Source organism: Mesoplodon densirostris, chromosome 1, assembly GCF_025265405.1.
Source record: "Mesoplodon densirostris isolate mMesDen1 chromosome 1, mMesDen1 primary haplotype, whole genome shotgun sequence".
Classification (NCBI taxonomy): domain Eukaryota; kingdom Metazoa; phylum Chordata; class Mammalia; order Artiodactyla; family Ziphiidae; genus Mesoplodon; species Mesoplodon densirostris.
The window spans coordinates 155701673-155726544 of record NC_082661.1 but is presented as its reverse complement, the minus strand read 5'-3'; the positions used below and the strand labels follow the sequence as shown (position 1 = coordinate 155726544).

Sequence of the window (24872 nt, the reverse complement as noted above, 5' to 3'; positions counted from 1 at the left end):
CCCAATGTTCACAGCAGCACTATTCACAATAGCCAAGACATGGAAACAACCTAAATGTCCATCGACAGATGAATGGATAAAGATGTGGTACATATACACAATGGAATACTACTCAGCCATAAAAAAGAATGAAATAATGCCATCTGCAGCAACATGGATGCAACTAGAGATTATCATACTAACTGAAGTAAGTCAGAAAGAGAAAGACGAATACCATAAGATACCACTTATATGTGGAATCTAAAATGACACAAATGAACTCATCTACAAAACAGAAACAGACTCACAGACATAGAGAACAGACTTGTTGTTGCCAAGGGGGAGGGGGGTGAGGGAGGGATGGAGCGGGAGTTTGGGGTTAGCAGATGCAAACTATTATATATAGAATAGATAAACAACAAGGTCCTACTGTATAGCACAGTAAGCTATATTCAGTATCCTGTGATAAACCATAATGGAAAAGAATATGAAAAAGAATGTACATATAAGTATAACTGAATTACTTTGCTGTATAGCAGAAATTAACACATAAATCGACTATACTTCAATAAAAAATTAAAATAAAAAACAAACAAAAACCAAAAAGAGAGTATTTAACAGAAGCAGACAGAGATTCACTGAGATTAAACTATGCTGGCCTGAGCCATCATTTATTCTTTGAGTTACAGGACTAGTAGATGAGATGAACATTAGAAACAGGGATGTCTGGACTGTAACAAAGCATCTACCAAATTGTCTTCCGATAGGCTATGGCAGGGTTTTTAACCTCTGCACTATTGACATTTTGAGCCAAATAATTGTTGTAGGGGGCTCTCTGGTGCACTGTAGGATGTTTAGTAGCAACTCTGCCCTCTACCAACTAGATGCCGCAGCATCCGCCAGTTGTGATGACCAAAAATAGCACTCCAGATATGCCAGATTTTTTTCTGAAAGGCAAAATCACCCTTGATTAAGAAGCACTGATTTCTGGCAAGATGGAGAAATACAAGATACGTAACAGTGGTTTCTGAGATTCATAACTAGTTGAAAAGCTCTTCAGAAGAAACTGAAAAGCTGTATCCAGGATGCTGATATTTGATCATGTCAATTTTGAAAAAGGTTTCTTTACATGTCCCTTATCACTAAACAATTTTACTAATGATTCAGAAAGAAATACAGAGATAGGTTTATCAAATTTGTAGAAGATATGAAATCAGATGATATAAAAAATAAGTGGATGAGGGGCATCCAAAGAACTACAGTATTCTTTCACACTGAAGCTTTGTGCAACCTTAGATTGAAAATTGATTCTTTGAGAGTAAGTTTTCTTAAAGCAAGTCAGCCCTAATATTAGGTAGTTTTGAAGATCAAATGAGACAGATAGGAAGTATAAGCCATATAATAATGTTATTCCATTCCATGAAGCCAGTATAAAAGTGTTTTGAAAAAAATTTATAATGGTATACAAGACAAAATTTATGTTAACATTATTAAGGTCGAATTCTCCCTGCCTTTCACATGGACACAGAGGTTTCAAGTAAAGTAAGAGATTCCTACGCAGACGATACTGTAATTAAGAAAATACAAGGTACAATACAATACTAGGTAGTATTAATCTTGTGTAAGTAAATCTGTGAAAGTTTATAAATTGAATTTTTTAAAGTAGATTTTCTCTTTCTATAAGTTAGAAAGTAGTGAATAATGCACATGAAATAGCACTACTGATTTCCAAACTTCACATTATTCTCCTTTCTAGTATACACAGTACCTAAATCTCCATGTTAAATCCTACTAAAACCTTTGACATTTATCTCAAATTTCTCTCTCTCCCAGGAAATGTTTCCTGAACTTCCAAAATAAAAGTTACCTCTCTCACGCCCAAATATCCTTGGAAGATATTTTTATCACTGTTAATTGTTTCCTTGTATTACAATTTTTATGTAAAAGGCTTATCTCCCCAGTAGTTTAAGCCCTTGAAGACAGGGCTGAGCTTTATTCTCTTATCTATTTCATAGATTGTCCAGTACACTGTTGGGCACAAACAGTGAACAATCACGTTTGTTAAATAAATAAATCAGTGAGAATTTAATATTGTTAAATGAAAGTATTCAAATGTAAAATTTTTTTAAAAAAGATGACAGAATCAGAATACAAAAGCCTGGAAGCTAACAAGATAACAACGTAAGAGTTTCAGAAAAAAATTTTCAGAAAAAAAATTTAATAAGGATAAACATAAAGTCCCTTTTCTGGACCTGAGAAGCACAAAGTGGAACCCCCTTCTATTCTTCATAATATAGGTGAATAAACTATACCCTTAAAACAAATGCCACTTAACCTCAAGAAATTCTATTCTCTTTTAAGTGATAATATTCTTTATTGTGAACTGTCCACTTATTGATGGTTAAATATGTTCTATTACAATGAAGCATAAACAAGTATGTTCACATCAATAATCCAATATCCAAAATAAGAGTATGAGAAAAATTAAATGCATACTATTAAAATTTACTATGCAGAAGTTTAAAAGAATGAGATAGGAATCTTTCTGTATTGAAAGAGAGAGAGGCTGAGGGATGGGAAGGGAAGGAGGGGAGAAAAGGAGAGAAGGAAGGAGGAAGGGAAGGAGACATTAAGTTATGAAAAAGCAAGCTGCAGAAATGTTACAAGATGCCACTCTCAAATACGTGTATATATGTAAATATATATGTGTGTATATATATATTTTTTAAATTTATATAGCTATGTAGAGCAAAAGGGATGGATGAAGGAATGGAACATTTTTTATCTGAATTGTTTCTTTTTCAGTGAGAATGTGTTACTTAGGTAATTCTGAATAATATTAATCTAAATACTCATCCTCAAAAATCTAAACTTAGTTTCTTTTATAGTCTTATAAAGACTATAAATATTAATAGTATTATTAATTTTTTTAATATTGATTTTAAATCCATATTAATTTTTGAACAAGTACAATGAAAGAAATATAATACACAGTTCTTAGGTTTCCTCTCACTTCAAGGAAATTCTCTGTCTCAGTCACACTGGGTTTCCCTGAAAATACCTAAGAGAAGTTCTCTATCCTATACAGAAATCTATTCCTATTTATCTGGTACACAAACCTATATGTCACTAAAAATTAGCACACACATTCCCCAATAATATTTTCTGCTGCTATTTTCCTGAGTCACAAGTCACTGATATTACATGGTAACCTGGAGAACACCACATTCCCAATTTTTTCCCACTTATAATTATAACTTCAAGAACACTATCAGCCTCTGGAATTATATGCTCAATAAAAATTACCAGTCATAACAACCCACAGAATGGGAGAAAATATTTGTAATGAAGCAACGAACAAGGGATTAATCTCCAAAATATACAAACAGCTCCTGTTTGTACATTTTTAATACAATTAAAAAAAAACTCAATCAGAACATCGGCAGAAGATCGAAATAGACATTTCTCCAAAGAAGACATAAAGAGGACCAAAAATCACATGAAAAGATGCTCAACATCACTAATTACTAGAGAAATGCAAATCAAAATGACAATGAGGTACCACCTCACACCAGTCAGAATGGCCATCATTAAAAAATCTACAATGAAGAGGGGGTAGAGAGATGGAGAGGGTGTGGAGAAAAGGAAACCCTCCTACACTGTTGGTGGGAATGTAAACTGGTACACCCATTATGGAGAACAGTAAGGAGGTTCCTTTAAAAATTACATATAAAACTACCATATTATCTGGCAATCCCACTCCTGGGCATATATCTGGAGAAAACCATAATTTGAAAAGATACATGCACCCCAATGCTCATTGCAGCGTTATTTAAAATAGCCAAGACATGGAAGCAACCTAAATGTCCACTGACAGAGGAGTGGATAAAAAGATGTGGTACATATATACGATGGAATACTATGCAGCCATAAAAAAGAATGAAATAATGTCATTTGCCTCAACACGGATGGACCCAGAGATTGTCATACTGAGTGAAGTAAGTCAGACAAAGACAAATATCACATGATATCGCTTATATGTGGAATCCAAAAAAATGGTACAGATGAACTTATTTACAAAACAAAAAAAGAGGCACAGATGTAGAAAACAAACTTATGGTTACCCAGAGGGGAAGTGGGGAGGGGATAAATTGGGATTGACATATACACACTACTATGTATAAAAGAAGTAACTAATAAGGACCTACTGTATAGCACAGGGAACTCGACTCAATACTCTGTTATGACCTATACGGGAAAAGAATCTAAAAATGAGTGGAGATATATATATATGCACATATATTCACTTTGCTGTACACGTGAAACTAACACAACATTGTAAATCAACTATACTCCAATAAAAATTTTTTAAAAATTACCCATCATAAACAATTCTCAAGATTGGGAAAACCCCCACCATTTTCAACCAAACACAAGCAGCCCCTGATGAAACTGCATAATAAAAGGTCATCTGTGTCAAACAAAACTCAAGGTCTCTCACTTCATTAAACAACTAAAAGTAAACATATTTACCCAGTACAACAAGTATTTGGATTTTTACCAACCTACAAAAACATTTTACTACAGTCAATGGTTAGCTATGAAGATATGTATAAGCAACTTTTTTCCTTTTCCTGTGATATGGGAAACTAATGTAGTTAAAGTACTTTAAACATCAATAAGGGACTTCCCTGGCAGTCCAGTGGTTAAGACTTTGCCTTCCAATGCAGGGGGGTGCAAGTTGGATCCCTGGTCGGGGAGCTAATATCTCACATGCCTCACGGTCAAAAAACCAAAACATAAAACAGAAGCAATACTGTAACAAATCCAATAAAGACTTTAAAAATAGTCTGCATCAAAAAAAATCTTTAAAAAAATCAATACCTAATAGAAGACAAATTTAATCAAACAAAGTGATGATGAAAAGTGTGTTATGGAGCTAAATGATAAGCCTAAAGATCTGTATAATAATATAGCCTAAAGAATTGTGTAATAGTACAAACAAAAGCACCTGAAGTATTTTAAGTAGGTTATTTTCTTTTCTTTTTTAACCTTTTTTAAAATTAATTTTTATTGGAGTATAGTTGCTTAGTAGGTTATTTTCTAAAACAAGGTTATTTCCAAGACTTCCTTGGTGGTCCAGTGGGTAAGACTCTGCACTCCCAACACAGGGGGCCCAGGTTCAATCCCTGGTCGGGGAACTAGATCCCACATGCATGCCACAACTAAGAAGTTCGCAGGCCACAACTAAGAGCCCGTATGGAGCAACTAAGACCCAGTACACCCAAAGTAAATAAATAAATAAATGTTTAAAAATAAATAAATAAAGTAAGGTTATTTCCTAAGTATGCTTCTCATTGTTTATAAAGCACTGTGCAACAGGAATAAAATGCAAGCCACATTTTTAAAAAGGAAAAAGAAACAGATGAAATTAATTTTAATAATATATTTCATTTATCCCAACATATTCAGATTATTATTTCAACATGTAATCAATGCTTAAAAATTATTAATAAGATAATTTATCCTTTTTTTGTAGTAAGTCTTTGAAATCTATACTTCACAAGTAAAACATTCTGAATTTGGGCTAATCATATTTCAAGTGCTCAAGAGCCACATGTAGTAGTTCCCATACTGGACAAAGAACATCTATAACATAAGTGGGTCAAATACAATTTCTAAATTTCTAAAGCACAGTTATATAATCAAAAAAAGCCCTAAGTATCTAAGCAAGAGCAAATGTCTTTAGCATAATCTTAAAGGCAGATATAGGTATACAATCAGGTCAAAATATAATAATAACAGTTAATACTTACTGAGCATTTCAGTAATGTGCCAGACACTAGTTTAATTGCTTTTCAAGCATTATCTCATTTGATCAAGCACAAAGGCCTCTGATGTAGGCACTAGTAATACCCCCATTTTACAAACAAGGAAACTAAGACAAAGGGAAGGTAAATGAAGGTTTAACCCAGGCAGGAGGTTTTACTCAAGAGCTCATGCTCTTAAACACTACACATGCTATGCTGTAAGGAAAAAAAAAAAGTTGGTTTATAAAAGATAAAATATGGAATAGTAAAGAAAATTGTTTCTTTTGGAATTAACAGGTTTTTAAAACTGAATCATATCATATAATCCTTTTCCACAAGAAGCTCCAAACTCCAAAAAAAAAAAAAGTACAATTTTATTACCACAAATATTTTATTTAACCTTATACTGATAAATTGTTGTTGTGGGTTTTTTTTTTTTTTTTTTTTTGGCCACATGGCATGTGGGATCTTAGTTCCCTGACCAGGGATCGAACCCATGCCCCCAGAATTGGAAGCATGAAGTCTTCACCACTGGACCACCAGGCAAGTCCCAATATACTGATAAATATTTATTTCTACAATATGAATACTTATTCATAACCAGCATTGAAAATTTGTACGTAGTTTTAGCTTAAAAAAAAGAATAAAAGAATTATTTTATGGTCAAGAAATTTCTAGTTAATTAATTTCAAGAAGCTGCACTTTTCTTTTTTTGAAACTCATTATATTTCTGATTTTATTATGCTAATTTTATTGCAGACTTCTTTTTAACCGTCTCATTCTCTTTTATGATGGGAAGGAAAAGGGCTTTTCTCCCATTCACCTATCATTCCAAGGCATAAAAAAGTATGAGAAGATAAAACAGGCAAAAAAACAGCTAACTTCTTTCCTGTATCTCAAATCCAGGAAAAAGCAGAACACTATGTAATACTGAACACCATATGAGATAGATATACTGTACCCCAAGATTTCTTGCTAAGACAAGATGACAACATTCACTTTCACATGTACATACCCTTGGCAGGGTGATATAAATACTGTCTAATGGTCATAAAAATTTCAGATAAGAGGATAGTTATCTCTTCAGAAAATAACATTTGAAAATACCTGGTCTGAAATAAACAGTCCTGTGTTAAAGAAAACCTGTGATCAGAGCTTAAATTGTTTGACCCTTCTGTGTACCTAAAATCACAAGATAACGATAGCCTTGATCCACAGTTGAAGGCCATCGCTGTCTGCACACTAACTTTGACGTTTTCATGGTGTCACTGGAAAGCTTGATCACACCACCTTCAGTTACATAATAAACCTATCACCATACTGGTTTTAGTATCCCTCCCACATATTCAAAACTTGACAAAGGTGGCCAGATGTAAGAGGGAGCCTTTTAATGGAAGAGCGCATTTGCACAACGTGCCTGAGCAGATATTTAGCAACAGAACAGAAAGGTTCAAGAGTCAATCTGCCACAGGCCATAATGAAGAAATTTATCTCAGCTTACAAAAAATTTTACAGAAAATATGTTCACGTCACTTAGATTTTCTCTTTGGTCATTTGAACAACTTTATCAAATATGTAAATGTTTCAGAGAGCCTACAAAGCTTCATCTGCGGGCTTCTTTCATTTTTATTTTTTCCTTCTGACAGCCTGTTATTTATATGTTTCAGGCACTGGGTCTGGCACTTTCATATGCATCATCCCATTAAGTTTTCCCAACTAGCCTATTCAATTAGTGTTTCTGCTTTACAAAAAGGGAGACAGACTCACTGCCCTTTAGCCCAGTCACACAGCTGTTAGATGGGAACTAAGGATGTACCCTCCAGGCAAGGCTTCTGACCTTCCAGTCTCAACTTCCTTCTACAACACAAGGACCTCTTTCCTGTTTCATTCCCTACTTACTGACCAATTTATCTACCATGAGTACCTTCATACTCTCAAGTAACAGCCCATACGTGTAAGCAAATTCCAATAACATTAAAACATTAAAGGTGGGGCTTCCCTGGTGGCTCAGTGGTTAAGAATCGGCAGGGGACACAGGTTTGAGCCCTGGTCCAGGAAGATCCCACATGCTGCGGAGCAACTAAGCCTGTGCGCCACAACTACTGAGCCTGCGCTCTAGAGCCCGTGAGCCACAACTATTGAGCCCATGCCCCACAACTACTGACACCGCGCGCCTAGAGCCCGTGCTTCGCAACAAGAGAAGCCACTGCAATGAGAAGCCAGCGTACTGCAACAAAGAGTAGCCCCCCGGGCTTCCCTGGTGGCGCAGTGGTTGAGAGTCTGCCTGCCGATACAGGGGACACGGGTTCGTGCCCCGGTCCGGGAAGATCCCACATGCTGCGGAGCGGCTGGGCCCGTGAGCCATGGCCACTGAGCCTGTGCAGCTGGAGCCTGTGCTCCACAACAGGAGAGGCCACAACAGTGAGAGGCCCGCGTACTGCAAAAAAAAAAAAAAAAAAAAAAAAAAAAAGAGTAGCCCCCGCTCGCCGCAACTAGAGAAAGCCCGCATGTAGCAATAAAGACCCAACGCAGTCAAAAATAAATAAATAAAATAAATTCTAAAAAGTTATATTAAAAAAACCATTAAAGGTGAATTGTATGGTATGTAAATTATATCTCAATAAAGCTGATGTTAAAAAATAAAAAAATTTTACACGTAAGCATGCTAATAACATCAGCTCTCCAATTATCCTAATAGTAAACCATAGATAGCATGGCTGAATGAAGCCCATAGGTAATCCAAAAACCTAACCTAGAACTCATCTCCCAAAATGTTGATAGATCAGTCCCTAACTATTGCTAACTTTTAAGACTCATTACTTCACTCGTAGATTACCATAAATGCCTCAGCCTCCCCAATTATGATTTTTCTATTCTCCTTCCCACCTTAAATACTAGCAATCACTCTTAAATACTATTTTCATCATTCTATAACTGTTCAAAAACTTTAATGGTTCCCTTTTCCCTGCTATGTGGAATTCCTCTGCCTACCTTTCAAGATCTTCCCTAAACTGGCTTCATTACCTCTCATTATTCCTCGTGATGTGGGCAAGCAATCTCTTCAGTGTCCTGTGAATACATCAAGCCTTGTGCTGGATGCTGTTCTTTAAATAATCCCATCTTATTAACCAGACATGTTCTTTCCCTCCATCACCGGCTCATCCGTCAAGGGTTAGATCAAATCTTACCCTCTCCATGAAGCCCTCTCCCTGACTATTGTATATTGCAGCCTCAGGCAATTCCTATAGTACTTAGGAGTCTTTAATCATCTTTGTATCCCCAGCACCTAGTATCTAGGACGGAAAAAACAATCAATAAATGCCTGTTGAATGTAAGTTGTAACATGCTGTATCAAAATAATTGTGGTTTTTACCCTGTCTCTTCAAACCAGGTGTATTCACTTCACTAGCAATACAAGTAGCAGAGTGCTAAAAATAATGGTGTCAGAGGTTTTCCTTAAGATGAACAAACTAATGAAGTATCAGATGCTCTCATGGCCCCTTTAAGCATTTCTATATAGGAACTGATAAAACAGGTTCTGTGAATTTGAAGATGGTCTCCTCTAGGAGTTAACAATGCTAAAATCTAAATGACTTTATAATGAAACCATCTAAGTGTTTTTTCCTAAGATGACAATATAATTCAGGGTTCCTCACCATAAAAGAATACTATCTATGAAACAATTATTTATACTATGAAATCTTAGGGTACATTTATAAATGTCTTATTTTTTGACCACTCAAAACAGCTCAAATAAATATAAATACAATAACAATCTTTTTTTTTTAAAGCCAATGCTAAAATCTTTTGTGTCACCAGAGAATATAAGGAATTTAGGTCACATCTGTGCTAGATTATAAAGCACAAATATGAATAGTCATTATATATTTAGATTGTTATGACTTTAACACCCAAGATAAAAAAACTTACATTAAAAAGTTTTAAAACAACCCAATAATATTTGAATATATGATTCAAGACAGAGCTTCAACATATATGCTTCAATATACAGCACTTTAAAAAAATTCTAAGAACCAATTCCCCTGTAATTGGCCTTTAACTCACAGAAAATGCCAAAGATAATTACAACCTTCCCCTGGTAAATATAATTCAACAAACCAAAAAAGGCAACAGAAATTCAGTTCAAAGTGAAGGAGGTACATTTAGATACCAACGAGAAGCTCAAGAACATAACACACACTGTGCTTTTTTCTAAAACAATAAACATATTCACTACCCTTACCTGTTTCTGAAATGTATGTAACAGGATCCTGGTGTCGAATTTTAGCAGGTTTAGAAGACAGTGGCAATTTTTCTGGTCGCTTTTTGGAGTTTTTTACCTGCACTGTCTCCTCTGATTCTGAATCTAAATGAGAGGAAAATTAAAACTTTGAAAAGAAATAGTATAATATAGTGTGTTTTTAAAGTGGGTTTTTTTTTTGTTTTGTTTGTTTTTTGGCTGTGCCATGCATCTTTCGGGATCTTAGTTCTCTGACCAGGGATCAAACCTGGGCCCACAGCAGTAAAAGCACCAAGTCCTAACCACTGGACCACCATGGAATTCCCTTAAAGCGGTTATTATTAACCAATTCCTCAAGACCCTTTCAAGGAAAATTTCTTTCATAAATTCTCACAGGTTGCCTTCTATCCAGTGTTAAGCCTTTGTATTACTTTTCTGTTGCTGCTGTAACAAATCACCACAAACTTAGTGCCTTAAAACAACACAAAAGGGGAATTCCCCGGCGGCCCAGTGGTTAGGACTCCGTGCTTCCACTGCAGGGGTCACGGGTTCTATCCCTGGTCAGGGAACTAAGATCTCGCATGCCACGTGAAGCAGCCAAAAAAAACAACAAACCAACACAAATGTATTATCTCACAGTTCTGGAGGTTGGAAATCCAATTTGGGTCTCACTGGGCTAAAATCAAGCATCAGGATGGCTGTGATCCTTTCTGGATACTATAGGGAAGAATCCATTTCCTCACCTTTCTAGTTTCTAGTGACTGCTAGCATTCCTTAGCTCATGGCCCCCACTTCCTCCATCTTCAAAGCCTGCAACATTAGGCAAAGTCCTTCTCAAGCTGCCATCTCTCTAATTCTCTAACCTTCTTCCATAGTCAATCTCTCTCTAAATCTCTTCTTCTGCCTTCCTCTTCTTTGTGACCACATTGGGCCCATCCAGATAATCTCCCTACTTTAAGGTCATCTGATCATCAACCTTAATGTCACCTACAATTTTAATTCCCTTTTGCCACGTAACCTAACATATACACAGGTTCTAGTAACTAGAGTGTGGATATCTTTGGGGGCTGTTATTCTGTCTACCACAATCTAATCACCCAGAGCACTTAAATATAAATCAAAACAAAGTATAAATACCTAGTACACGTGTGGTACACAATAGAGGAGTTTCAGAAACTTTAGTGTCCTTCCTCTTCCTCTCACCACACATTTTTAAATCCTGTCTCATACTGTTCTAAAATGTATCAAACAATTAAATTTCCACTTTCCCAAAAGATGGAAACTCCTGAGAAATGGTGATATGTACTTATTTCAAATTCTTTACAATTCTATACAGCAGTAAAAGACTCACGATAGACACTCAAGTACTTTTAGAAAATGAGTCAGAATCTTTGCTACCGCTGTCAAAATCCTAACAATCTATAAATACTTCCTTAGGTTACATTTCTAATTTTAAGAATTCATACCAAATAGATCTTCTCCAGAAAAAGCAAAACCTAAAACTTCCTGAGTTCTACCATTATTTTAACATATCATAAAATGCATGCATAAAAGTGTATGTTCCCTATCTTATAAGTACAGTTGATCCTTGAACATGGGTTTGAATTGCACATGTCTACTTATACACAGATTTTTTCCAATAAATACGTTGGAAAAACTTTTGGAGATTTGCAACAATTTGAAAAAAGAGACAAACCACGTACCCTAGAAATAACGAAAAGGTTAAGAAAAACGTATGTTATGAATGCATAAAATATATGTAGATACTAGTCTAGCCCTACATAGGTATAAGGTGATCTTTAATATAAAATTAATGTGTTAGTTTTCTGTTTTATAACTTTGCTTTCAAAGAATTACATTACTATACAGTATGCCTCTCTGTAACTGGAGAAACTGCATATCAGCCTATCTATCATCACAGGTGAGTTTTTTTTTAATGTAACAATGTTTCCAATACTGTACTATGAATATGACTATAATACTGTATGCCAAAATTTTATAACAGATTCATTCATTAGTGCATAGACTAGGCTATCATGAAGCAATTGTATCAATAACACTAGGCTAACAAATACTACCTGAATCAACAATCATACTGCCGTTTCTTCATTATCAATGCATGAATCGTTATATCTGTAAATAAATACGAACTTCCTTTTCACATTACCTTTTCATTTTTGATGTCTAGCATTAGTAATACATATAACATCTACAGTCTTTTGTATCATATTAGACAATGTTGATGTAGGTACTGAGAGATGATTCATCTTGTAAACAGATGACATAAACTTACAGTATCAATAAATACAGTACAGTACTGTAAAGGTATTTTCTCTGCCTTAAGATTCTCTTAATAACAGTTTCTTTTCGCTAGCTTACTTATTGTAAGTATATAGTAAAAAATATATATAACATACAAAATATGTATTAATTGACTTTTTATGTTATTGACAAGGCTTCTGATCAGCAGTAGGCTATTATTACTTAAGTTTTGCGGGGAGTCAAAAGTTATATGCAGATTTTCAACTACAAGGGGGGTTGAAGCCCCAACCCTTGCATTATTCAAGGGTCAACTGTATATTCAAAGTTTTTAAATTGTGTTTGTTCCTTTTTAACTGCAACAAAAAAGAACCAGATCAAAAGCACAAAAATTATATTTTAGATCTTTGTTTCTAAAGCAACATTTTATGGCACTATTTTTCAAATTCAGTTTCTAAGAACCTCAGCTGATGGGGAGGGTGGGAGGGAGGGAGATGCATGAGGGAAGGGATGTGGGAACAGATGTATATGTATGACTGATTCACTTTGTTATAAAGCAGAAACTAATTAAAAAAAAAAAAGAACCTCAGCTGAAAGAGAAGTTAATATGAATATTTTAAAAAATAAACATACCATATTCAAAGTAAGTTTCAGACACGCTGTATATACTATCTCCCGTCCCGAACAAAACTTTAATATATTAACATATTTCAGCTCTGATAAATTCTGTAGTAAAATAAAGTTGTTTTCAACTTTACTTGAACATAGAACCCTCTTCTTACAGCACCTGTTAACATCACAGAGAGCTGTGTGTCTCAGAACGTCAGTCTGGAAAACACTGTTCTAACAGATACAAAATAGTTTTTAAACTTGAAAGCTCCTCAAAAGAAATATTACCTGAATCATAGATGATCCTCTTTTTCTTGTTTGGTTGCTTCTGCTTGAAGTCATCTTCCTTACAAGAATGATTTACCTATAAACATCACAGTATAATTAGAACACAGAGAAGCCCATATACCTTAGCTGTTTTTTCCTCATTAGATTTGGGCTCAATAGTTCACAACTAGAGGAACGCTGCCCCCCCAGGAAACATTTCTGCTTGTCATAACTGGGGTGAGGGTGTTACTGGCATACAGTGGGTAGACGAGGGATACTATTAAACACCCTGCAATGCACAGGACAGTCCTCCACAACGAAGAATTATCCTGCCCCAAATGTCAGTAATGCCCAAATTAGGCTAAAGAACAGGCCAGACCCATCATCAAAAAGATAAGAGATAACAAATGCTGGTGTGGGTGTGGAGAAAAGGGAACCCTTGTGCATCGTTGGTGGGACTGTTATCAGTGCAGCCACTATAGAAAACAGTATGGAGGTTCCTCAAAATATTTAAAATAGAACTAACTACCATATGACCCAGCAATTCCACTTCTGAGAATATAACCAAAGGAAACAAAACACTAACTTGAAAAGGTATCTGCACCCACATGTGGTAATCACTGTGGTAATCCTTTCATAATATATGTAAGTCAAACCATCATGCTGTACACCTCAAACTTATACAGTGGTGTATGTCAATTATTTCTCAATAAAACTTGGGGCGGGGGAGGAGCAGGGGAGAGAATAAGCCGGATAATAATTGCATCAGATGGCAAAGGCAGGATTGTAGAAAAGGCTATATTATTATTCATTTCCACTTTCAACACTAACCTATGTATAACAAAGAGTAAAAGGATATCAGATATTACAAGGCAAGTGCTTCCTGAAAATGAAAAATTGAGACAGAAATAAAAGCTAAGGAGTTGTGGGCCTATCACTACTCATTGCCTGGCGGAAAACTAAATAAAACCAAGGCAAAGGGTATTAATATTTATATTTTTTAGTTATATACAGATTTCTAACATATTCATAAGGTATTACGAATATTTTGTAGTTATACATCACATTTCTAACACATTCAAATTTTCCCCAAAAAAATCAAGAAAGCAGACAGCAAAAAAAACGACTATAATCAATTACAAGGTAGAAATATGTTTCTATCCAGTATAATAAAACTTCAAAAACTTAAGCACAATCAACTAGCTTGGAAGAAAATGAGATGAATAAACCACTGTAATTCAAATACACCACCAGACTAGAGGACAGGGTTAGAAACAATGACAATAATTCAGAAGTGAGAGAAAGGGGTATCCCAAGAGGGAGAGAGCCACAGAAGGGGTGTTCCAAATTCTGTCAATAAACTTAGCCCAAATCTGTGGCTGTCTCCTGAACTATATATGCACAGAAAAACTCGAAGTGCCCAGCTAAGGTTAAAAAAAATTGAACAAAGATTTCAGATGCTGCTCATAACAGAGTGGACGAGAGTATGGAGTTTGAGTTCAGGCAAGTTAACTGCCTGCTAAACTAAAACACCCTTTGGAGGAAATAACAGAATCCAAAGTTACTACGTTGTAAAATTCACACTATGCAAGGGAAATCCAAAATAACCAGATGTACAAAGATATAGGAAATGTGACCTGTGATGGTTACTTTTATCTGTCAACTTGACTGGGCCACAGGTACCCAGATATTTCATCAAACAAGATCAAACAGAATTTGCCTTGCTAGGTTTTAGACTTGCTTGGCACCTGTCACCCCTTCTTTCTTCTGATTTCTCCCTTTTGAAATGGGAATGTGTATTCTATGCCTGTCTTACTATTATATTTTGGGAGCACATATTTTGTCTGGTTTCACAGGTTCACAGCTGGAGAAGAATTTTGTCTCAGGATGCATCATACCTAAGTCTCACCCATATATGATTTAGATGATATTTAGATAAGCCTTTGGACTTCAGACTTTAGAACTGGTGATGCACTGAATTAAGACTCTGGGGGGCTTTAGAATGGAATAAATGTATTTTGCATGCAAAAAGGACATGAGTTTTGGGGGACCATTGGCAGAATATTATGGAATGAAAGCTTGTATCCCCTCAAAATTCATACATTGGGGCCTCCCTGGTGGCGCAGTGGTTGAGAGTCCGCCTGCCGATGCAGGGGATACGGGTTCGTGCCCCGGTCTGGGAGGATCCCATATGCCACGGAGCGGCTGGGCCCGTGAGCCATGGCCGCTGGGCCTGCGCGTCCGGAGCCTGTGCTCCGCAACGGGAGGGGCCACAACAGTGAGAGGCCCGCATACCGCAAAAAGAAAAAAAAAAAAAAAAAATTCATACATTGAATCCCTAACCCCCAGTATGGCTGTGTTTGGAGATGGAGTCTCTAAGGAGGTAATTAAGGTTAAATGAAGTCATAAGGGTAGAGCCCTGATCTGACAAGTTAGTGCCCTTATAAGAAGAGAAACCAGAGAACTCACGTGCATACACTCACTCACTCTGTCTCTCAACCTCTCTCCCCACGTGCTCACACCAAGGAAAGGCTATGTGAAGACTCAGCAAGAAGGGAGCCATCTGCAAACCAGAAAGAGAGTTCTCGAGAGAAACTGAATTGACTGGAACCTTAATCATAGACTTCCAGCTTCCAGAACAGTAAGAAAATAAATTCCTGTTGTTTTAAGTCAGCCAGTCTACGGTATTTTATGGTAGCCTAAACTGACTAACACATGACCCACAGACTCAAGATAAAAGGCAGTAAACTGAGATGAATCCAGACGTTAGAATTAGTAGGCAACGCTAGAACTGAAAAATATAATGCTTAAAACAAAATATTCACTGCATAGGCTTAATAGCAAATTGGAGATGACAGAAGAGTCAAAGAACTTGAGGATAGTAATAGAGAAATTATCCAATCTGAAGTACACAGAAAAAAAAGGAATAAAAATGAATAAGCTGCAATGATCTGTGATGCATTCCAAAATTCTTTTTTTTTACGTATTTATTTATTTATTTATTTATTTATTTTGGCTGCACCAGGTCTTAGCTGCGGCACATGGGATCTTTAGTTGCAGCATGAGGACTTCTTAGTTACAGCATGCAAACTCTTAGTTGTGGCATGCATGCAGGATCTGGTTCCCAGACCAGGGATCGACCCGGGACCCCTGCACTGGGAGCATGGAGTCTTACCCACTGGACCACCAGGGAAGTCCCATAATTCCAAAATTGTAATGTGTATATAATTGGAATCCCATAAGAAGAGGAGAGAGAGAATGAGGCAGAAATATATTTGAAGAAATAATGGCAAAAGTTCTCAAATTTGAAGAAAGATATATATTTACAGAGTCAAGAAGCTCAGAAACCCTAAACAGTATAAACACAAGAAAATCACACACAGGTACACCATGGGCAAAGCTGAAACCCAAAGATAAAGAGAAAATCTTTTAAAGCAGCATGAGAAAAATAATACATTACATACAAGAGAATATAACATGACTGCTAACATCTCACCAGAAAAAATGGAGGCCAAAAAAAGAATGGGACATTTTTAAGTGCTGAAACAAACTGTCAATCCAAAACTCTATATCCAGCAAAAATATCCTTCAAGAATGAAGGCAAGGGCTTCCCTGGTGGCGCAGTGGTTGAGAGTCCGCCTGCCGATGCAGGGGACACGGGTTCGTGCCCCGGTTTGGGAAGATCCCACATGCCGCGGAGCGGCTGCGTCCGTGCACCATGGCCGCTGAGCCTGCGCATCCGGAGCCTGTGCTCCGCAATGGGAGAAGCCACAGCAGTGAGAAGCCCGCGTACCACAAAAAAAAAAAAAAAAAAAAAAAAGAATGAAGGCAAAATAAAGACATTTTTAGATAAACAAAAACTTACAGGATTCATTGCCAACAGACCTACTCTACAAGAAACGCTTAAAAAAATTCTTCAGGTTTTAAGAAAATGATATTAGATGGAAATTCAGATCTTCAATAAGAAATGAAAAGCACTAGAAGCAGCAAATACATAGTTAAGTATAAAAGATCAATTCTCCTTTTTTTTTTTTTTTTGCAGAGCAGAAAACTGAGGTTTTTATTTTAGTCTCACCTAAGAAATAAAAAAAATTACGTGTTTAAATTATAATTTATTGATGATTTTGATGGTTTGCTTATTTTAAATTATATGTATTTGTTTATAATTTTAATCTTACATATTTTTAAAATTTTGTTTAATTTTGTTTATCTCATTAATTTAAGGTAAGTTTTTATTGAGAAATAACTGACATGTAACATTATATTAGTTTCAGGTGTATAACATGAAGATTTGATATTTGTATATATTGCAAAATGATCCTAAGTCATTAACATCCATCACCACAGGTGGTTACAAATCAATTTTCTTCTTTTAATTTCTTCAAAATAAGGTCAGTTTACAGCAATAATTATTACACTGAGTGTGGAGTATTAATATGTCGATATAATACATATGCCAATTAGGGCATAAAGGATGGGGTGGTGGTAAACAGACCTGTAGAGTTGCAGAATTCTTTTTTTTTTTTTTTTTTTTTTTTGCATTACGTGGGCTTCTCACTGCTGTGGCCTCTCCCGTTGCGGAGCACAGGCTCTGGACATGCAGGCCCAGCAGCCATGGCTCACGGGCCTATCCGCTCCGCGACATGTGGGATCCTCCCAGACCGGGGCACGAACCCGTGTCCCCTGCATCGGCAGGCGGACTCTCAACCACTGCACCACCAGGGAAGCCCCAGAATTCTTATATTTTACCCAAAGTGGAACAATATTAACTCAAATACACTATTGTAGTCATTGCCTGTTTTTCATAGTGACGTTATATCTTAACTTCTCTGAGGCCCGAGGAGGACAGGAAAAAGAATAAAGCTTTCCTCCAAAGCCTTCCCTCACCAGAAGCCCAATACCATTCACCTGGCACTCCTGTCTTTATGAGCAAATTTTGGTCTTAAAACACAAAGTTTTAACAACTAAAAAGGGTTCCATGTCTAGTGAAGGAAAACACCAAGCTACGAATACAGTAAGATATATTAACCAGAAATAAGTAATACCTTATTACTTTTCTTCTTCCTCTGCTAAATGAGTTGAAATCTATATTTACTCGAGGCTCCAAATACATCAAATCTCAGAACTGGGTTTATTTTATTTTTGTTTGTTTTTGTTTGTTTTTTTTTTTTTGCGGTACACGGCCCTCTCACTGTTGTGGCCTCTCCCGTGGTGGAACACAGGCTCCGGACGCGCAGGCTCAGCGGCCATGGCTCACGGGCCTAGCTGCTCCATGGCATGTGGGATCTTCCCGGACCAGGGCACGAACCCGTGTCCCCTGCATCGGCAGGCAGACTCTCAACCACTGCGCCACCTGGGAAGCCCTGGGTTTATTTTATACAGTTCAATATTGTATCTGGAAAACTGACCTTGATTTCCTTTATTCCTTTCTTCGTTTTTATAGTTTCTTCAGCAGACTTCGTTTTCTCATTCTTCTTTGCTGTTTCACTTACAACTTTCTTTCCACTTGGTATAACCCCAAAGAATTTTCGAATATCCTAGAAGCAAAAAAGGAGACTCATAAACAAACATTAACTGCACAAAATTCTAATTTCAATTGTAAAAAGGAACAACTCTCCACACACACTGGTTTACTCTCAGTAATTTCTTCATAATGAGATAGTTCTATGTGTGCAGCAGCATTCTTTCTACATACAAAAGTTAACTGATAAAATTACCTCAGTTAAAAATAATATGTCTGGGGACTTCCCTGGTGGTCCAGTGGTTAGGACTCCTCACTTTCACTGCTGAGGGCCCAGGTTCAATCCCTGGTTGGGGAACTAAGATCCCGCAAGCCACATGGTGTGCATCCCCCCACCCCCAAAAAAAGATAAAAAAAATAATGTGCCTAATGAAAAGTAATATTAATTCTCAGAATCTGGCCAAAAACAGGGCAAAAATAAACAAAGGAAATTTTTCCTAATGATAGCACAACTACTAAAGAGTCAAGTAACAAGCATTTATTGATCATGCATGCACATACCCCATCATCTCAGGCATAGTAGGTGAAAAGACAAAGAGCTGAAGAACATAATCCTTGCCTATGGGATTTTGTTTTTAATATTTACTTATTTGGTTACACTGGGTCTTAGTTGCAGCAGGCAGGCTCCTTAGTTGCACCTCCAGGGCTCCTTAGTTATGGCATGCATGTGGGATCTAGTTCCCTGACCAGGGATTGAACCCGAGGCCCCTGCACTGGGAGCACAGAGTCTAATCCACTGTGCCACCAGGGAAGTCCCGCCTATGGGATTTATACTCCAGTTTGAGAGAAGAATAACTCTCAGAACCCTGATCATTTAAGACCTTAATAACTAAGAACCTTGAAATTCTTTTCCTTTCCATGATTCTTCCAAATTCTGAAGAAAAAATTTTGACTACAATACTTTCTTCAATTACTCTACCCCATGTTAAACAACAGAATCATATTAATCATACTGAAACACTTACAATGTAATTTACAATTAATATCACTCACCTTTCTTATCCTTCGCATACATATTCTTCCCTACCCTTTTAGATTTTAGCTTTGAAGAAACTGTGGTATAGAGAACAGGGAATAGACCTTAGAATGAGAAACCTCTGGTATGAATCTCTGCTCTAGTGCTTTCTAGCTGGGTGACCCTGAGCAAGTTACTTTAATCTGTTTTCTCATCAGTAAAGTGAGACTAATACTCCCTACACTTTATGAGGATTAATCATACATCTATCACAATACTGGCTGAGTAAAAACTTCCCTCCTCCCTCACTTATGAACGATTATCCCTTCATGTCACTGAAACATCCCCATTTACAGTTGTCTCTGCTCACAGGCAAGGGTATAAGGAACAAAGTATAGTGAGAATTTAGGATCTGAATTCCAAAGGATGGGCTCAAGAGCCTGTTGTATTGTTTTCCCTATTCCTATCCTTTTTTTTTTTTTTTTTGCGGTACGCGGGCCTCTCACTGCTGTGGCCTCTCCCATTGTGGAGAACAGGCTCCGGACGCACAGGCCCAGCGGCCATGGCTCACGGGCCCAGCTGCTCTGCGGCATGTGGGATCTTCCCGGACCGGGGCACGAACCCGCGTCCTCTGCATCGGCAGGCGGACTCTCAACCACTGCGCCACCAGGGAAGCCCCTCCCTATTCCTATCCTTAATGGTCATAAGCCTGAGTCTTCAATTCTTTTTACCTGTTCCAACCTATCTCTATTGTAGTGAGGAAAATGCCTGTTAAAAGTACTTTACCAAGTGTAAGAAAGGTAACAATTTTTCACCTAGATCCTGGCAGTACTTGTCAAACCCTTAAAATGTCAAAAATCCCAAACAAGTGTGTTATACAAAGACACACACAAACACACAGCTTTGTGGTTAAGGCAATAAAGAAAACAGATAAATGAGGTACACAGACATGTTTAAATTTTTTTTGAAAGGTTACAGACTTCCCTAGTTTTATACCCTCTTTTGTAAATTTCTTAATATAAAAAAGTCACAAATCCATCCTAATAAAATCTAAGTCTAAAATATACTGTTTGCAGAATGGATACCTCTGTTATGAAACTGAGACATTTGTGTCAGTCGCTAAAGAAAAGTTAGAGGAATAAGTAAGCCAGAAAGCCACAGTCTTCCCTATAATTTGCAAAGAATTGAGTTTGAGGCTAACAACTACTTACTTTATTGCTTCTGGAGGAAATGAGAGTTTCACATTGGAGTTTCACTTTTGAAATTACCAAGTGAGTCTTCATTCAAACAGTGGTGATTTTTTTAAACACATACACACACACACACACACACACACACACACAGCACACATGCACCATGGAAATATCAAAACTAAATATTAATAATCAGCTTAAAGTCAATGGTGGTTTTCCATCTGTGTTGGAACCACAAATACTTAAAAAAGCAAGAGAAAGAAAACAAAATATAATTCAGGAAATGGAATTGTTGGTAACTTTGAGGTCTCTAATTTTTGTCTGTTCCATACTGCCAATCCTCAGCATTGTTGCAACCTTTCCTCCCTAAGTAATTCTTCCTATTCACAACCCCTTTCTTTTCCTTTCCCTTTATTCTACCCTACTCTCCCACTCCCCATGCCCTTATACTCTGATGGCAGCTGAAAAATTAAATTACAGCATCCTGATCTAACTCAATATACATTAAAAATCTAAATTTTCGGAAAAGAATTTACATCAGAATGAAAGCGATTCTACTCACACCTTTTTAGGGGTTATCTCCAGTGTGAGCAGCCATCTGGTGTATGAACATTTAAGAGCCAAAGGTCACCAATTTGACTTTAATTTATAGGGTGACTTAATTAACATTCCCTGTCTGGTATTCCAGGTCTTCAAAGACTAGTGACTAATCGAATTCCCAAATAATGGATCTAGACAGCACTCTTACATGCACGGAATAATTCTTGCTGAGTATATTAGTAGAAAAAGGAACAAATTTTTAAGTTTACTTTTATAATCTTAGCAAAGGGAAGTCCTTCCAAGCAGAACATCAAGATTAGAAACCACCCATAAAGAAAGACAGATTTGACTGCATAAAAATAAAACAAAAGACGCCATAAACAAAGTTAAAATGTAAGCAACTAACATGAAAATATCTACAACATGTTATATATAAGAGGGCTCCTACAAATCAATAAAAAATAACCCAGTAGAAAAATGAGAAAAACCTACCAGTAGACAAATTATAAAGAAATGCAAATAACAAACATAACAAAAGATGCTCAACTTCACAAATAATAAACAAATAAATTAGAACTTGATTATATTTCCCTAAGCGATAAAAGACTGATAATGCCCAGATATGTCAAAGTTGTGGGGAAACATGCTCACATACTACACTGCTAATAAAAGTAAAAATTGGGGGGGGGGAGGGGGAAGATGGCAGAAGAGTAAGACATGGAGATCACCCTCCTCCCCACAGATATATCAGAAATACATCTACACGTGGAACAACTCCTACAGAACACCTACTGAACGCTGGCAGAAGACCTCAGACCTCCCAAAAGGCAAGAAACTCCCCACGTACCTGGGTAGGCCAAAAGAAAAAAGTATAAATAGAGACAAAAGAAGAGGGACGGGACCTGCACCAGTGGGAGGGAGCCGTGAAGGAGGAAAGGTCTCCACACACCAGAAGCCCGTTCCTTCGCGGGCGGAGACTGAGGGTGGCGGAGGTGGGGAGCTTCGGAGCCGCGGAGGAGAGCGCAGCCACAGGGTTGCGGAGGGCAAAGCGGGGAGATTCCCGCACAGAGGATCGGTGCCGACCAGCCCGAGAGGCTTGTCTGCTCACCCGCCGGGGCAGGCGGGGCTGGGAGCTGAGGCTCCGGCTTCCGTCAGAGCGCAGGGAGAGGACTGGCAGCGTGAACACAGCCTGAAGGGGGCTAGTGCGACACGGCTAGCCGGGAGGGAGTCCGGGAAAAAGTCTGGACCTGCCGAAGAGGCAAGAAACCATTGTTTCAGGGTGCGCGAGGACAGGGGATTCAGAGCACTGCTTAAAGGAGCTCCAGAGACGGGCGCGAGCCGCGGCTGACAGCGCAGACCCCAGAGACGAGCAAGAGATGCTAAGGCTGCTGCTGCCGCCGTCAAGAAGCCTCTGTGCGGAGCACAGGTCACTATCCACACCTCCCCTCCCGGGAGCCTGTGCAGCCCGCCACTGCCAGGGTCCCGGGATCCAGGGACAACTTCTCCGGGAGTACGCGCCTCAGGCTGGTGCAACGACATGCCAGCCTCTGCCGCCGCAGGCTTGCCCCACACTCCGTACCCCTCCCTCGCCCCAGCCTGAGTGAGCCAGAGTCCCCGTATCAGCGGCTCCTTTAACCCCGTCCTGTCTGAGCGAAGAACAGACACCCTCCAGCGACCTACACGCAGAGGCGGGGCCAAATGCAAAGCGGAGCCCCAGGAGCTGTGCGAACAGAGAAGAGAAAGGGAAATCTCTTCCAGCAGCATCAGGAGCAGCGGATTAAATCTCCACAATCAACTTGATGTACCCTGCATCTGTGGAATACCTGAATAGACAACGAATCATCCCAAATTGAGGAGGTGGACTTTGAGAGAAAGATTTATGATTTTTTCCCCTTTTCCTCTTTTTGTGAGTGTGTATGTGTATGCTTCTGTGTGAGATTTCGTCTGTATAGCTTTGCTTTCACCATTTGTCCTAGGGTTCTATCCGTCCGGTTTGTTTGTTTTTACTTAAAAAATTTTTTTTTCTTAATAATTATTTTTTATTTTAATAACTTCATTTTATTTTATCTTCTTTCTTTCTTTCTTCCCCCTTCCTTCCTCCTTCCTCCCTCCCTCCTTTCTTTCTTTCTCTCTTTCTCTCTCTCTCTCTTTCTTTCTACTTTTTCTCCCTTTTAACCTGAGCCGTGTGGATGAAAGGCTCTTGGTGCTGCAGCCAGGAGTCAGTGCTGTGCCTCGGAGGTGGGAGAGCCAACTTCAGGACACTGATCCACAAGAGAGGTCCCAGCTCCATGTAATATCAAACGGCGAAAATCTCCCAGAGATCTCCATCTCAACACCAACACCCAGCTTCACTCAACGACCAGCAAGCTACAGTGCTGGACACCCTATGCCAAACAACTAGCAAGACAGGAACACAACCCCACCCATTAGCAGAGACGCTGCCTAAAATCATAATAAGGCCATAGACACCCCAAAACACACCACCAGACGTGGACCTGCCCACCAGAAAGACAAAATCCAGCCTCATCCATCAGAACACAGGCACTAGTCCCCTCCACCAGGAAGCCTACACAACCCACTGAAACAACCTTAGCCACTGGGGACAGACACCAAAAACAACGGGAACTACGAACCTGCACCCTGCAAAAAGGAGACCCCAAACACAGTCAGATAAGCAAAATGAAAAGACAGAAAAACACACAACAGATGAAGGAGCAAGATAAAAGCCCACCAGACCTAACAAATGAAGAGGAAATAGGCAGTCTACCTGAAAAAGAATTCAGAATAATGATAGTAAAGATGATCCAAAATCTTGGAAATAGAATAGACAAAATGCAAGAAACATTTAACAAGGACCTAGAAGAACTAAAGATGAAACAAGCAATGATGAACAACACAATAAATAAAATTAAAAATACTCTAGATGGGATCAATAGCAGAGTAACTGAGGCAGAAGAATGGATAAGTGTGGTGGAAGATAAAATAGTGGAAATAACTACTGCAGAGCAGAATAAAGAAAAAAGAATGAAAAGAACTGAGGACAGTCTGAGAGACCTCTGGGACAACATTAAATGCACCAACATTCGAATTATAGGGGTTCCAGAAGAAGAAGAGAAAAAGAAAGGGACTGAGAAAATATTTGAAGAGATTATAGTTGAAAACTTCCCTAATATGGAAAAGGAAATAGTTAATCAAGTCCAGGAGGCACAGAGAGTCCCATACATGATAAATCCAAGTAGAAACACGCCAAGACACATATTAATCAAACTGTCAAAAATTAATTACAAAGAAAACATATTAAAAGCAGCAAGGGAAAAACAACAAATAACACACAAGGGAATCCCCATAAGGTTAACAGCTGATCTTTCAGCAGAAACTCTGCAAGCCAGAAGGGAGTGGCAGGACATATTTAAAGTGATGAAGGAGAAACACCTGCAACCAAGATTACTCTACCCAGCAAGGATCTCATTCAGATTTGATGGAGAAATTAAAACCTTTA

At 38.0% G+C, this 24872-nt stretch overlaps 1 protein-coding gene across 10 annotated transcripts in view; it reads right to left on the bottom strand.

Annotated features, from left to right (window-relative positions):
- RFC1 (replication factor C subunit 1) overlaps nt 1–24872 on the bottom strand; it is an 80136-nt gene that overhangs the window by 43029 nt on the left and 12235 nt on the right. For all 10 annotated transcript variants that reach the window (XM_060111011.1, XM_060110976.1, XM_060110995.1 and 7 more), the window contains exons 2-4: nt 18573–18701; nt 13186–13261; nt 10033–10155 (exon numbers count right to left, since the gene is read on the bottom strand). In XM_060111011.1, the coding sequence (XP_059966994.1) occupies nt 10033–10155; nt 13186–13261; nt 18573–18701 (328 nt within the window). The remainder of the gene's footprint in view (nt 1–10032; nt 10156–13185; nt 13262–18572; nt 18702–24872) is intronic.